Source organism: Antrostomus carolinensis, unplaced genomic scaffold (assembly GCF_000700745.2).
Source record: "Antrostomus carolinensis isolate BGI_N321 unplaced genomic scaffold, ASM70074v2 scaffold21167, whole genome shotgun sequence".
NCBI classification, from domain to species: domain Eukaryota; kingdom Metazoa; phylum Chordata; class Aves; order Caprimulgiformes; family Caprimulgidae; genus Antrostomus; species Antrostomus carolinensis.
Genome location: NW_010325588.1, coordinates 33,775 through 47,354, shown reverse-complemented (window position 1 = coordinate 47,354; position 13,580 = coordinate 33,775). Strand labels below are relative to the sequence as shown.

The 13,580-nt window shown below is 37.8% G+C and overlaps 1 protein-coding gene across 1 annotated transcript; it reads right to left on the bottom strand.

Annotated features, from left to right (window-relative positions):
* Window positions 1-4,589: 4,589 nt before the first annotated feature.
* Window positions 4,590-11,681, bottom strand: LOC104527545 (aminopeptidase O-like; the record flags this gene model as incomplete). The annotated part of the gene is made up of 4 exons (XM_010171289.1): window positions 4,590-4,697; window positions 4,816-4,918; window positions 9,584-9,690; window positions 11,492-11,681. Coding segments are annotated over 4 exons (508 nt in total), but the record flags the coding sequence as incomplete, so codon positions are not given.
* Between the last annotated feature and the right edge of the window lie 1,899 nt (window positions 11,682-13,580).

Genomic DNA, 13,580 nt, shown 5'->3' with positions numbered 1-13,580 from the left:
TAGCCAGGGTCAACCCACCACAATCAGAAAAAAGAAATAGGAAGTTTTCTCACAAAAAAAAATCTTACCTTGTACGATGTTAATTATTTTTACTAACCTAGTCTTACTTATACTTCAAGCACAATATTTCATATGTTCCTTTCTTCAAGATACTTGTACTGAAATAGAGATATGGCCTAAAGCTAGTCAGGTTTTTGTATACAAAGACATGGGTTGTCAAAATGTGTAATGTAATTAACTAATCCATACATGAATCATCACATACATAAGCATTTTAAACACAGTTAATCTTAGGTTAAAATGTATGACCTAGTGAAGCAGTCATTTTTATTGCCTTACACTAGTTAGAACTTTAAAAAGTTGAACAGAAAGAAAAGCCTACTGCATGGTAAATAAAGTGACTATGAACAATGAACAGAGAAGAAAATACCAAGCAGCTGCTTCATATGAGAGCAACACCTGCTCTACATAAATGAGGCAAAGGCCTTTGGGAACCAATAATAAAAGGACAGTGATCATTTAGTAATTAAAGGTTGTCTTATAATGCATATATACAAGGAAAGTGAATGAAAGCTGCATGGTGCACAGATAACAAAAAAGTAGGAATATGTTAATTTATGCAAGAATTGGAACAGAAAACTAACTCAATCTGAGTAAAACTGACCGATCTATTTCTGTTTTCCAAGCATGTGAGAGCATAGAATGCACAGACCCCTGTCCTAGAGGCTGCTGTGGATGGGACAGCACCAGAGTCCACACCATACCCCACTGATGTCAACAGTTGTTTGCTCAAGCTCACAGGTCAGTAAGCATGACACAGCTGGAGGGACACTGCAGAGACAAATTTTTAGTTAAACTTCTATCTAAAGAAAAGATTGAAAGGAAGTTGAAACATCACAATAGGTAGATACTGCATGCTTAGACTTCCAATTCTAGTTACAAGAATTCTGCTACAAGCTAACAGGTAGTTGATTTGTGTGTGCAGATACTAATTTTATAAAAGTATGATAATGGTATGTGCCTACACAAATCGGTATGCAGGAACATGTTGATACAGGTACATACACAGTGGGCTTGCATCCATACATCTGCCTTTAAAACTTTTAAGAATAGCATAAGTTATTCTTTTTTTGAAGTGCTGCCTCCTTAACTGTAATTTCACTACCATAAATTACAACTCTATCAGATGGATGAACACTACAGAACTTGGGTTATTATTAGAGCAGACAGAGCTACATGAAAATTAAAGTCTGCAAACAATTCAGTTCCCAAGGTGGTGTTCTTTCAGTATCAAACTGAACAACAGCTTTAACTGTGTTAGGAATATCAGCAACTTGCACTCCTTTCTATTTATTTATAATCACTAACACTCCATTCATTGTTTTAAAAATTAATTCAAAGCAGTTACTAAGTGAATTCCCTCACAGAAAGAAAAATGGAATATTTTTTTTTTAAATACTTCTCAAAAATTCCAGACTTGTTTTACTTGTCTGTTGCTAACTCAACTAAAATAAACAAAAACTACTATTAAAAACATACTAAGCACACAATCAAAACGAAGGAAAAAGGCAAACTGATTAATGTTTCACATCTGAAGTCATTTCCTTGCACCTGCAGCTCCCATCTAGGAAAAATACTACAAACACCTCTGAAAACAAGACTAGTATTCAGAACATATGCAATTATTTTCACTGTTTTTACTTTCCCTCATTCCCACAATTCCTAAAGCTGGGAACTTTCACAATTATTCTGGACAAGATGAAAGTATAACATTATGATATTTGAACTTAACATTTGCACCTCTATTTATTTTAAATCTTTTATTAATTTAAACACTGACAGCACATTTGTTCAAGAAGGAACCTGAATAATAAACTTTGTACTAACTTGAGTTCATTGCTTCTGCCACTCGCCATTTCTGCTGTGACTGCTTATCTACCTACACCACACACCAATGTACAATCTTTAAGATTTCTTACAAAGAAAGTAAATGCATTTACAAATGGATATAGCCCTATCCTTTTTTCATTTTTAGTGACCAAACAACAGGATGATGTTAAAATTCTCTTCCCAGCAACTTTAATTGGAGATGGATTTAGGCTGCTGTGAAACAAGGTAAAAGCACAAAAAGCACACAATAAAAGTTATATAGTACACAGCTCTTTCTCCACTAAATCAAGGACCTCCAAATGAAGCACAGCATCTTTTTTTGGCCAAAATTAAGCACATAGCTATGGATGTATTGCACATATTTAAATAAAAAGTAGCCTAAGAAACATGAAATAAAAGCATAATTTACTCTTTCTTATTAAAAACACTGATCAATTCTTTATCCAATAACCAAAATGGTTGTTTCTGGGTGCAGAAATACCATACAGTATTTCATCTTATGAGACTGGAGTTAGGTAAGCTACAAATTGACGTTTCATAGCAGAGTGCTGGACAAAGGGAGAAGTCTCTAGTGCATAGCTAGTTCAATTACAATGCAATCTAGCTATCATGACTAACAGTATAACGTGCTAAGACATTTTGCAGCATTTAAACAGTCTACTGTTACAACTCATCTCACTAGGAGCAATAAGCTAACTTTTTCTCACCAAAACACAAGCACCTTTCTATCCACCAGATTAAAACACTGGGCTGCTTTGTCTTTTTGGCAGTTTCATGATTTCTGTAGTTTTCAAAAAGTTCCCAGCTGTGTAATAGTAAAGTGTCATATTTATGATTTTGGACACCATAATGTCGACAAGGCTCATTTAGTCACTGGCGTTCTCCACACTATGCCTAACAGAACTGCTCAGGGTCCCAGTAACACGGTACTATTTACAGTACCATGGAAACATTAACTCCCTTAACACCCCAAACGTTCCTCCACAGGGCAGAGCTGCTGCAGTAGAGCTACTATGCCTAACTTCTGGGTGACTTGACATACAAAAGAATCCACAGGTCTGTGAGCTACTTGTAAGCTACATGGATATACATTATCACCCCATAAGATAAGAGTGAGATTCAAAACAGCAAGTCCATGAACAAAGAATCACTGTGGCTGGAAGGAACAGGACAGTGTTAGACCTCACTCCCTCAGAATCAGTGGTGCTTCTGTGTTGCAAGGAGAGATTATCACCATCCTGAATCCACTCAAAGATGTCAACCATAACTCCAGAAAAGACCAAAAGGTTTCAGAAATTTACTCATACCCGTTCTCTTCTCTCTTCCCCTGCCCCTCACTTTCATCACACTGCTCTTCTAGTGATAGCAGCTATTCGTCATGTTGTGCCTTTTGTTCCAGGCCTGTTTTTAACCATGATGAGTTCAGTGACTCAGTTCACAGACACCCCCATGAATTGGCTGTCCTTACAGCGTTACAGAAGCAACAAGATGCAGTGCCATGGCACAAGCTGGATTCATCACCAATGTCAGGATTTCCTAGAACTTTGCATTCAGAGAGCTATGTCATTCCCTTCTCAAAACAAAACACTGGAGGATAAGGCAGTCCCACTTTCAATGCTACAGCCAGTGCTTACAATACTTTCAGAAAGAGGAAGGTAAATTTCTGTTTATAACCCCAAGTGGGTTCTCTGCATAACAGATGGTACACTATACTGTGGTGTGACTTGTTCAATCTTTTCTTTTGAAGCTGTTCTACTTTGCATGGAATAATTATACACTATTTATGTTTGTAGTTCAAGTGATTAATATGTATATGCACTTGGGACTTAGAAGGGCAGATTCCAATTCCTAATTCAACATTATTTTTTTTACAGCTAAGGCTTCACCAATCCAGGAAGAAATCCTGTTCTATGAGAAAGACAGATATAGTATCACTGTCAGAGAAAGTCTACTGAAAGAAAGAAGCAGCACATTTTAATCAACCCTTTTAGATTAATATTTCAGTAACAGAATACTTTAGAAAGCATGGGAGTATGGACCACGACAAGGAAACCTATACAGAGGCTTAGACAAAGCTGTAATACAGATGAGTGCAATGTCACAGAGTGATGGGGACATCACCCTCTGACTTGGTGAGAAAGAGACCACCCTCATAAGAAAGACTGTGAAACTGTAAGCATTGAATGAAGCAGCCTGCAGAGAGGAAGGAAATAAAGTCAGAAATATAGCATGCATGCACTGCTATAATTTACAAAAGTTTTCAGTTACATTCCTACTCCATGTTTCTTCTCTATCAGAAGCAGAGAGGTATCAGGGAAAAAACTTGATTCTTCTTCACCTCTCCTGACATGACAACCAAAACACATGAGCTAGATGACTACAGCAGACAATTCCAGTACAGTAAATTATCCTACCTTTGAGAACATCAGCACTTATGAACATTGACCTTTCAAAGTATCAAGCTTAAAAAAAAATAAAAATCACCCATTGTTTACATTATCAGATACTAGCAGGGTGTCCAATTCATGTATCACCCTAAAAAAAATGTTCTACCCTCCCTCTAGCAGGTAGGAATTTCACCAATATTGCCAAGTTACAGTTGCCTCTCTAATCATCAGAAGTGGTGATTTAGATAGCCAAACCAAAAGTTTAGTTAATTTGCTTTTTCAGAAAGTGAGGAACAACCCCAAGCGCAGTACCTGAGAAAGGATAAGCTGCCCATGGCACTTATGGACAAATTTTCGTAAAGATGTAAGGTATGAAGCCTCTCCTATTGTCCTTGCCAGGTATCGCAAAAGGAAATAACCCTGCAAGAAATTAAGCCAGAAACAAATAGGATGCTATGAATTCACTGATGTTTAGAAGAAAGAAGTCTTTATCATATTAGTAAAGCAATTTCAATAAAAATCAGCTGACGACACTCACCTTCAAATAGTGAACCTGCATGAAGATTTTTTCTGCTTTAAGACCATGTTTGACAACAGATGCTCCAGACTCACTCTCTTCTCCTGTGCTCTCCTTTTTGGGCCTAAAATGGTAACACACTAATTAAGCAAATAGCTTATACATTACACATTTTCATAATTGAAAGCATCATGTAAATTTAGACATCTGTGACTAGTTCAGTCTTTTTCTTCACCCTGAGTAAACAACTTACTTTAGACAGGCAAGCAAACAAATTTCATACTTTTAATGCAATTTTGTACACAGCTGACCAGATAGCTAGGGTACAAATGAAATCCACCCCTACGCTGGTGTACTCTTTTCACTGCCAGCATGACATCATGTTGCATGACATTTTACAGTGCAGAGACACACTGTGAACAAAGAGAAACAAACAAAAAAGGGGGGGAGGAAGGGGGAAGAAGGGAATAAAGGAGGAAGAAGGGAAGGAGAGGGGAAGGGAAGAAAGGGGGAAGAGGGAAGAAAGGGGGAAGAGGGAAGGAAGGAAGGAGGGAGGAAGGAAAGGGGGAGGAAGGAAGGGGGGAGGAAGAAAGGAGGGAGGAAGGGGAGAAAGGGGGAAGGAGGAAAGAGGGGGAGAAGGGGGAGGGAGGAAGGGAGAGAGGAAGGGAAGGAGGAAGGGGGGAGGAAGAAAGGAGGGAGGAAAGGGGGGAGGGGGAAGGAGGAAAGTCATTGTGTTAAATTAGAGATTTATTTTCTTATACCTGAACATTGGCTTAACAGCTTATACAACTACACTTGAAAGAATAACCTCTTTCATCTTCATGCAATACACTGCAGAAGAAATAATGTCCTGTTTTTCATTTTTGCTGTTTGGGGTTGAAAAAAAAGTCATTGAAGCTTTAAAAAAGCAAGCCTTTCACAAATACACAGGTTTGGGGTTAACAGACAATAACGTGTAGAACAAACCTATTTTTTCACTGCCTGATTTTAAAATGTAAGACAGCATCTGGTATGCCAGAAATCTACTGCAGTACAGTTTGGAGGACTTTCAGGCTCTTAAAAGCAGAGCGAAACTAAAGAGAAGCTATGCAAACATTTTTTCTTCATTTGCAAGCAGTGCCTTCACAGGCATACTACTGAAAATCCCTATAGCATTCTTCTTCCATCCAGAAACCATCTTTCCCCCTACTGCTATAGACCCGGGGCAACACAAGCCACAGCAGTGCAGGATTCTTCAAACCACATCATGTACATACTTCTCACAAGCTAATCCCCGTGATGAAATTTCTTTCATATCTATGTCTGCTCTGAGGAAAACATTATTTCTTTTTTGTATCTGTGTAAAGGTTCCTTGCTAGAGTTTTGTCCAGAGTGCTAAGGCTGGTTTTTTCACACTTTAGGCACTATATTTAGGACCTGTGCATATGAAATTAACTCCACATAGTAAAACCTTGATAAAATATAACTGTTTGAAACAAAATACAAAACCAAAATGCAGACTCAATTTTACACTGTTCCTAACACAGTCCTTAACCATGCTATAGTTCATATTTTCTTTCAGGGAAGATCTCCCTTCCACATTGAAAGGAGGAGATCAATAACTGATTTCTTATCCTATGGTAACTCCAGTTCTTCAAGACAATGTAACTGTTTCAGATCCACTGAGCAGGGGCCCACCTGTTTCCATTCTGGATCAGTCTCCTGGAAAGAAGGCCTGCTGGCATTCAATACATGACTTTTCATTGTTCTCTGCACATATAAAAAGCCAAAACTTCTCTCACTATAAATAGCACAGTCTATAGATTTTGAAAAACGGGAGTTTGAGCATAATTTACAGGATCCACACTAAACCAAAATACCTCCCACAACCACAATTATTCTAAATCTGACAACCATCCTTCCTTCCTTCCTCCTCCAGCTTTCTGCCTGTGTAGATCCTGGTAGGTGACTAGAAGGCAGTATCCCATCTGGATGATGGTACTGAAGAATTTCCTTTTGCAAAGGATGTATATATACCCCTGATAATGTCTGCAAAAGAGTGTAAATATTCAGAAGGTTACCTTGTTCTCCGCTGTCAGTACTTCAGCACACTATGTCAAAGTAATGCTTAGCATATTTACAACACATTGAAGGTCCAGAGACTGAAAGTTTGTGACACTGACCTACAAAACCTGGCATTTAACCTACTTGATGAAGCTAGGCAAAATGCTAAAGGCAAGCTGATTCAAGGCATTCAAGCACCTACCTGGCATATTTTTGATACTGGCAAATTTCCGAAGAAAACAAAAGATGCTGCTTTTTGTTTGCCAGGTAGAGAAGTACATTGTACAAAGTAAAAGCACAATTCAGTAGGAAGTCCTTGGTAATTAAATGTTCTGATGAGCTAGGCAATAGTGAAAACCTATGCGGAAACCACAAGAGACCATCTGAAACATGTTTCCTATCAGTTTGATAGCACAAAACACTTTAAACACCTGTAGAACAGTTAGACAGCATTGCTTCAGGAGGGAAATGGACTTGACTCAAGTGCGACTCAGAGACAAATTTAGAACTAGATATCAACACTGGTTTGCTTAATGAAGAATCACAACCTGAAGATCAGTCATAAGGGCCTGTACGCGAAACAATCTCAACACCAGCTTTATTCCACAGAATGAAATGGATTTCTCTAGTCTTCTTGCCAGCAGAATGAGTGCCAGGACATATTTCACAGATGCTTTTATCCTTGCAGGTTTGCTTCAAACTCTGAGAAAATATACAGGACTCTGTCTGAAGTCTTGTCCTGTATAAGCACCACAGTGCCACAAATTCCTTCTTCGGTACTAAGATTTGGTGGTTCTGCCTTTCAGAACTGCAGAACTGCTGAAAAGACACATACCTATTTTTTTCATACCTGACTTCTTTTTTCACAGGTAGCTTATGAGATGCTACTATAACATAATATCAAATATCCATAGTAAGAAGAAACATCATGTGGATGATTAGTTTGCTGAGTGGCTTTCACCTAGTCTGAACAGGTATTCATTTGCCGAATCAAAACTTATTAGGATCAGCTGACCAGTTTTGGGGAGGGTTTTCCTGCTATCAGTGGAAAGCACAGAAAATCATATGATGGTCCAGCAGTGAACAAAAAAAGTAACTGAAGAATAAGCTTATGCTTGGGAAGAGTGGGTTGGCTGATTTTTTTTCTTCCTGATGTAATTGGCAAGAAGTAAGAAACAGTTATAATTTACTTTTAATATCCTTGTATAAAAACACAAGCCTGAACCAGCACAAGCTTCAGTACAGACTCAAAACCCAGTGCAATGCTAAGACTGAAATTTTCTTTAGCATACCAACTCTGGAAAGAACATGGACATACTTTCAAAAGGAAGAAGAAAAGAAAAAAAAAACAAACAATAAGCATGCAAAGAGAGAACCTATTCAAGTTCATGCTGTATGACAGCTAGTGATAAGGTTTGCTTTTGTATTTACATCTATCATCAAATTGCACACTGCAATGTACAAATTCACTAACTCTGCTTACATGCAGGATACACAATTTATCAATGAACATGAAATAAAACAGACCAATGAAAGACTAGTTATGCAAAGTTGGTGACATGTTTTCAGATGACATGAGGTCATAAAGAGGAATTTCTATGTTGGTGAACAGTGCACAAATATAAAAGGCCTTTAGGTCCTACTGGGAAAACAGAAAAAGAAAGGAAGACCCCAAAATTAATGAAATCGCAACAGTCTTCCAAAATCAGCATCCAGGTTTATTATAGAGAAGATGGGCATCAATTTGTTCTTCACTTACACTTGGTAAAAGAAAAGAAGAAATCTACGTTGTTTGAAATAAACAGTATTTCAGCTGTGCATTTAGAAGCAATTTTTAACTGCTAACACTAAAACAGCTTAGCTAGGTACCATGGAAACTTTTTTATTGGAGATTTCTAAGAACATGTTAACAAAAACCTGCTTAAGATGGTCTGTGTATATTGCCTGTATTTCAGGATAGGAGAATGGTCTACATAATCTCTTGAAATCTGTCCCTGTACTTCTGTGATTTGGTCAGTGTAGGGCTAATCTGAGTTAGGATTAGTAAACTTGTTTTTCTTGGTCAGACTGTGAAGAGACAAGCAGTGGAGATGTTAGGCAGTCACTCAAGATAAAAGACTATGTCAAATTCCTAACACACCAATCAGAACAGCCCAGATTATTAATCATTAACAGAGCAAGAATCTTTTTTTTATTTAATGTCTTTAGCTATGCAAGAAGAAGCCTTGAGCTCAGCATCTGGTACCTGAAGACCAAAATCTTGTTTAAATAGCTTTATTAGTTGTTTCTAGAGAGAAAGTAGATTTATATAATTCATTATGCTTTTCCCTTTGCTTTTCAGAGCTTCATTCAGTTTGGCATTTAGATACCATACTCCTGTATGTGCTTGTCTTCACCCACAGAAAGGGAATCTGTTATGGCTTCAAACAGTGAACTTTGTTCAGGAAATGGCCTTCTTTTTCCCCCTAAATGGAAGCTCTTGTAAATTTCTTAGAGACTTGTCATATCAAACTAAATCCCATGGTTTTTGAAAGCTTTCTATAATGAACAGAAGAGCAATTGTATTATATAGAAGATTAATAACCTAGTCAATTTAATTTGTCTTTTCTTTTTCTTCAGAAGGAAATAAGGAAATGCAGTGGATTTAATCAGATTATTTGGGTGCATATCCTTTGAAGGGAGAAAATGGTGGAAAACAGGAAAGCGAGATCATGCAAAAACAAAGGTTACACTGTTATACTGTTACCTTAAAACTTGCAGCTCTTCTTCAGAGTTCTGCACCTCATCTCTGAGTCGTCGCCACCGAAGTAAAGCTTTCAATTCTTGTTGCCCTTTTACTTCGTCATGTGACAGCTGCTTAGTGTACAAAAACCACAGATCACTGATTGCTGTTTCCCAACAGACAATAATAATTTTCAGAAAGAGAAACTTGTTTTGTTTCCATTCAACACGCAGAAGATGCAGGAAACTACCAACATCCATGATAAAAAACAACTAACCAACCAAACAAAACAGTTGCTGCTATAAGAGTTAACAGCAGCACTAAGGAAAACAGAAGCTTCACCATGTGCATCAAATCAATAGTCAGTTAAATATTTCTGCCTGAGGAGAGAGATGGCCATGTTGTTCTCCCTTTGGTGACTGGCAATAAATGAACTCAATGTACAGTACAGATACCTGGCACAGTGGTTTTGGTTGCATCTTAATTCTTCCCAGCCTTGAAAGGGAAGAGCTGCTTTGTGTCCCGACTTCACTCCTCTTTCCTAATACTTCTGACACACTCGTGAAAGCTCCCTGTTGTATTTTCCCTCATTTACATAATATTAACAGACATGCATGCTTATGAAATAAATTGTTGTCAGCTTACAAATAGCAACTACTTTGTTCTTCTCTATTATAAGAAATTCCGAGAGACAGGAAAAAGCAAAAGCAGCTAATATTATCCTGCATTACACCAATATTTCAGTCAGATGAAAATATTGCCAGGCACTACGGAATCTACTTATAAACCTATAATTGTACGATTGTATAGCACCAAAACTACTCAAAGATTCTAAAAAGAAAAAAAAAAAAAGGCAATAATGCATTTTCTGCCCTTATAAATTAACAAGGTCACTAATCACTCTGTTTCATTGCTTACTCCTTTCCATTCAGCTACATGGAAGGGTGTCTACTACAATAAAAATGCTTTCAGGTGCCTCACAGAAGTGTAGTATTAATGTCAACAGCTCACAGCAGAGGAGTGATAATCAATGTAAAGGCGGAAATGAGTTTGAGGACCAGAAGGGAAAAGCAAAGTGTTTGGACAGCCTCCCTCTCTTTCTTGTTCCAGAAAGATGGTAAGTAACAATGAATTCTGTTTCATTCGGTGCTATAAATATGGCATATTTATAGCTTAATAAAATGGAGGCTTAGAAGAGTGTACAGTGTCAGTACCCAGACCCAACTGCTCTTCCACTGATGGGGTTCTGCAGATTTAAGGGGTAGAAACGGGGCCTGACACAAGGAAGAAATTACTAAGACAGAAAATGCTTGAAGTAGCAGAGGTATAATAAAAATATGAATTGGATTAGAAAAGCACTTTACTAGCTGACATGCAATTTATGAGCTTTTCACTTTAAGGCAGACATTGATTTCTAAGCCTCTGACATGAGAGTAACTCTTGCTGAGCAGTGTAAGAGAAAAAAAGTGCTGATGCCCTATTTTATCAGCTTCCATTTTGTTTTGAGGTACACTTCTTGGCTGTCCACTGGACAAAACCAGACCACTTTAATTAGGTACTTGGAATATTACAATATTCAGTAAGACTCTGCTGATTATTCAAGTTTCAGGAACACAATACAAGTGGAAAGAATGCAAAGGAACTGTTTGATAGCTTAACTGTGGTAACTGAGTAGTACATTTGTGGGAAGACAATAATTGACAAACAGATGTTTTGATTCTTATTTGCACTGACCTCTACCTCTTTAAAAATTAGTGTTCATTATGGATCAAGAAGGATTTTTTTTTTAAATCAAGTTATCATACAAATTCCAATATTACTTTAAAAGACTCATCTTCATAGTACAGGAGTTTTAATCTATGTCTAATTCACAATAGAGTATACAATTTTGATTTCTACATAATTCAACTGAGAAGTGATACATCAGCTTACCTGTTGTGCCCTAGCCCAAAATATATCTTCCAAAAAAGTGGCAAACCCTTCACTTATCCACTCCTCAGTCCAATCACGAGCAGCAATGGCCAGTCCAAACCAAGAATGAGCAATTTCATGGCACAGACGTGTTCCACAGAGATGATTCCCTCCCGGCAATACACTCTGTGACAGGAAGATGATGTATGGGCTGCACAATAGGAATGAGTGACAAAATACATTATTGACCTGTTGTAACATGCATTTCATGGATATAATAATATATAGGCTTTATTAGCCTTTTTAGTCTGTTATTACTATATGCATGCTAGGTCATGACTGATAGTTTATAGCTCAGGTGTTTTTAGGAATTAGTTTGTATTTTATTGTTGGTTGGCGTAGAATCAAACTAAAATTCTACCACGCAGTTGTTCTGTATTCAACCATCAAGCTGCTATTACCTCTAAAAAGTAACTTAAACCAAAGTTACAAGACTGATTTATTTAGATGGAAACATCTATATATAAGTCAGGATACTAAAAGTTGAGCAGATGTGAATATAGGCAGCAAGTATTTATCAGTTAAATGATCAAAGCTGGAAATAAATAAAGCAGAAACATTTTATAAAGAAAACAAATCAATATTCCAAAGCAACAAAAGCCAGGTACAGTAAAATACATGTGCTTGTTAAAAGTTAAAACAAGCTAAAAAGAGACTATCTGATGATGAGTTGATAATTTCTGCAAATGCAGAGGAAGAAGAACATCCTTTACAACAAGCACAAAAATGAGAAGGAGATTCAATATTCACTAAATATCTGCTTTTTACAACAGGGTAGAACAACCCAATCTGTATCTACTCTGCTTTACGCTCACATACACTCCGAAGAAATTGGGGGAAAAAAACTGTTATGAATTATTGTCATGATATGAATCATCCTCACTACAAGAAGGACATTGAGGTGCTGGAGCGTGTCCAGAGAAGGGCAACGAAGCTGGTGAAGGGTCTGGAGCACAAGTCTTATGAGGAGAGGCTGAGGGAACTGGGGTTATTTAGCCTGGAGAAAAGGAGGCTGAGGGGAGACCTTACTGCTCCCTACAGCTACCTGAAAGGAGGGTGTAGAGAGGTCGGGGCCGGTCTCTCCTCCCAAGTAGCAAGTGACAGGACAAATGGAAATGGCCTCAAGTTGCGTCAAGGGATGTTTAGATTGGATATGAGGAAGAATTTCTTTACTGAAAGGGTTATCAGACATTGGAACGGGTTGCTCAGGGCAGTGGTGGAGTCCCCATCCCTGGAGGTATTTAAGAGTCATCTAGACACAGTGCTTAGGGACAGGGCTTAGTCATGGTTTAGGGGACTTGTCAGTTAATGATTGGACTTGATTATCTTACAAGTCTTTTCCAATCAAGTCAGTTTTATTATTCTACTGCTCTGCTATTGAAAACACACTGAATTGCAAGTTTCTGCAGTTCCCAATTCATGTTCTGCTGTAAGGCATTTTCTGCTAGGCTTACAGACATTACAGACATTAACATCTCCGAAGTTTCATAATTTTTGAAATTAAGTACATCTTAGCAGCAGAATTAAGCCCTCTGATTAACACGCAAGGGATTAATGGGGCACCACATCACAGATGGGAGTAGTAAGGGCACAAACCAAGACCATCATCTGCGGAGTATTCCTGCACTAACCCCCAGCACCCATAATCTGCATTTCAACTGTTTTCTCAACTCCAGATAATCAGAAAGTAAATAAAGCATAATGGTAATACCTTCAAGACTACAGGTCTTTGAAACCAAACCTCGCCTTCCGAGCATGGGAGGGGAGCACATGCCTTAAGACATTTAGAAGAGTCAAATATTATTCATCAGGGTTTCAAAGAGCTTCCCCATCCGCCCTACCCTTCTGTTGGAAATGCTAAAACACTCACAGTTTTCTTGCAATCAGCTGAATGTCTGGAACTGAGACCATAAAATATGATACACACTTAAATAGAAAAACATATTCAATAACCATAAAATAGTAATAGTCATTCAGCAAAGCAAGTTAATATATTTCACTCAGCTGGCATTGTAAGAAACAATCTAAGAAATTAAAGCACTAATAGAGG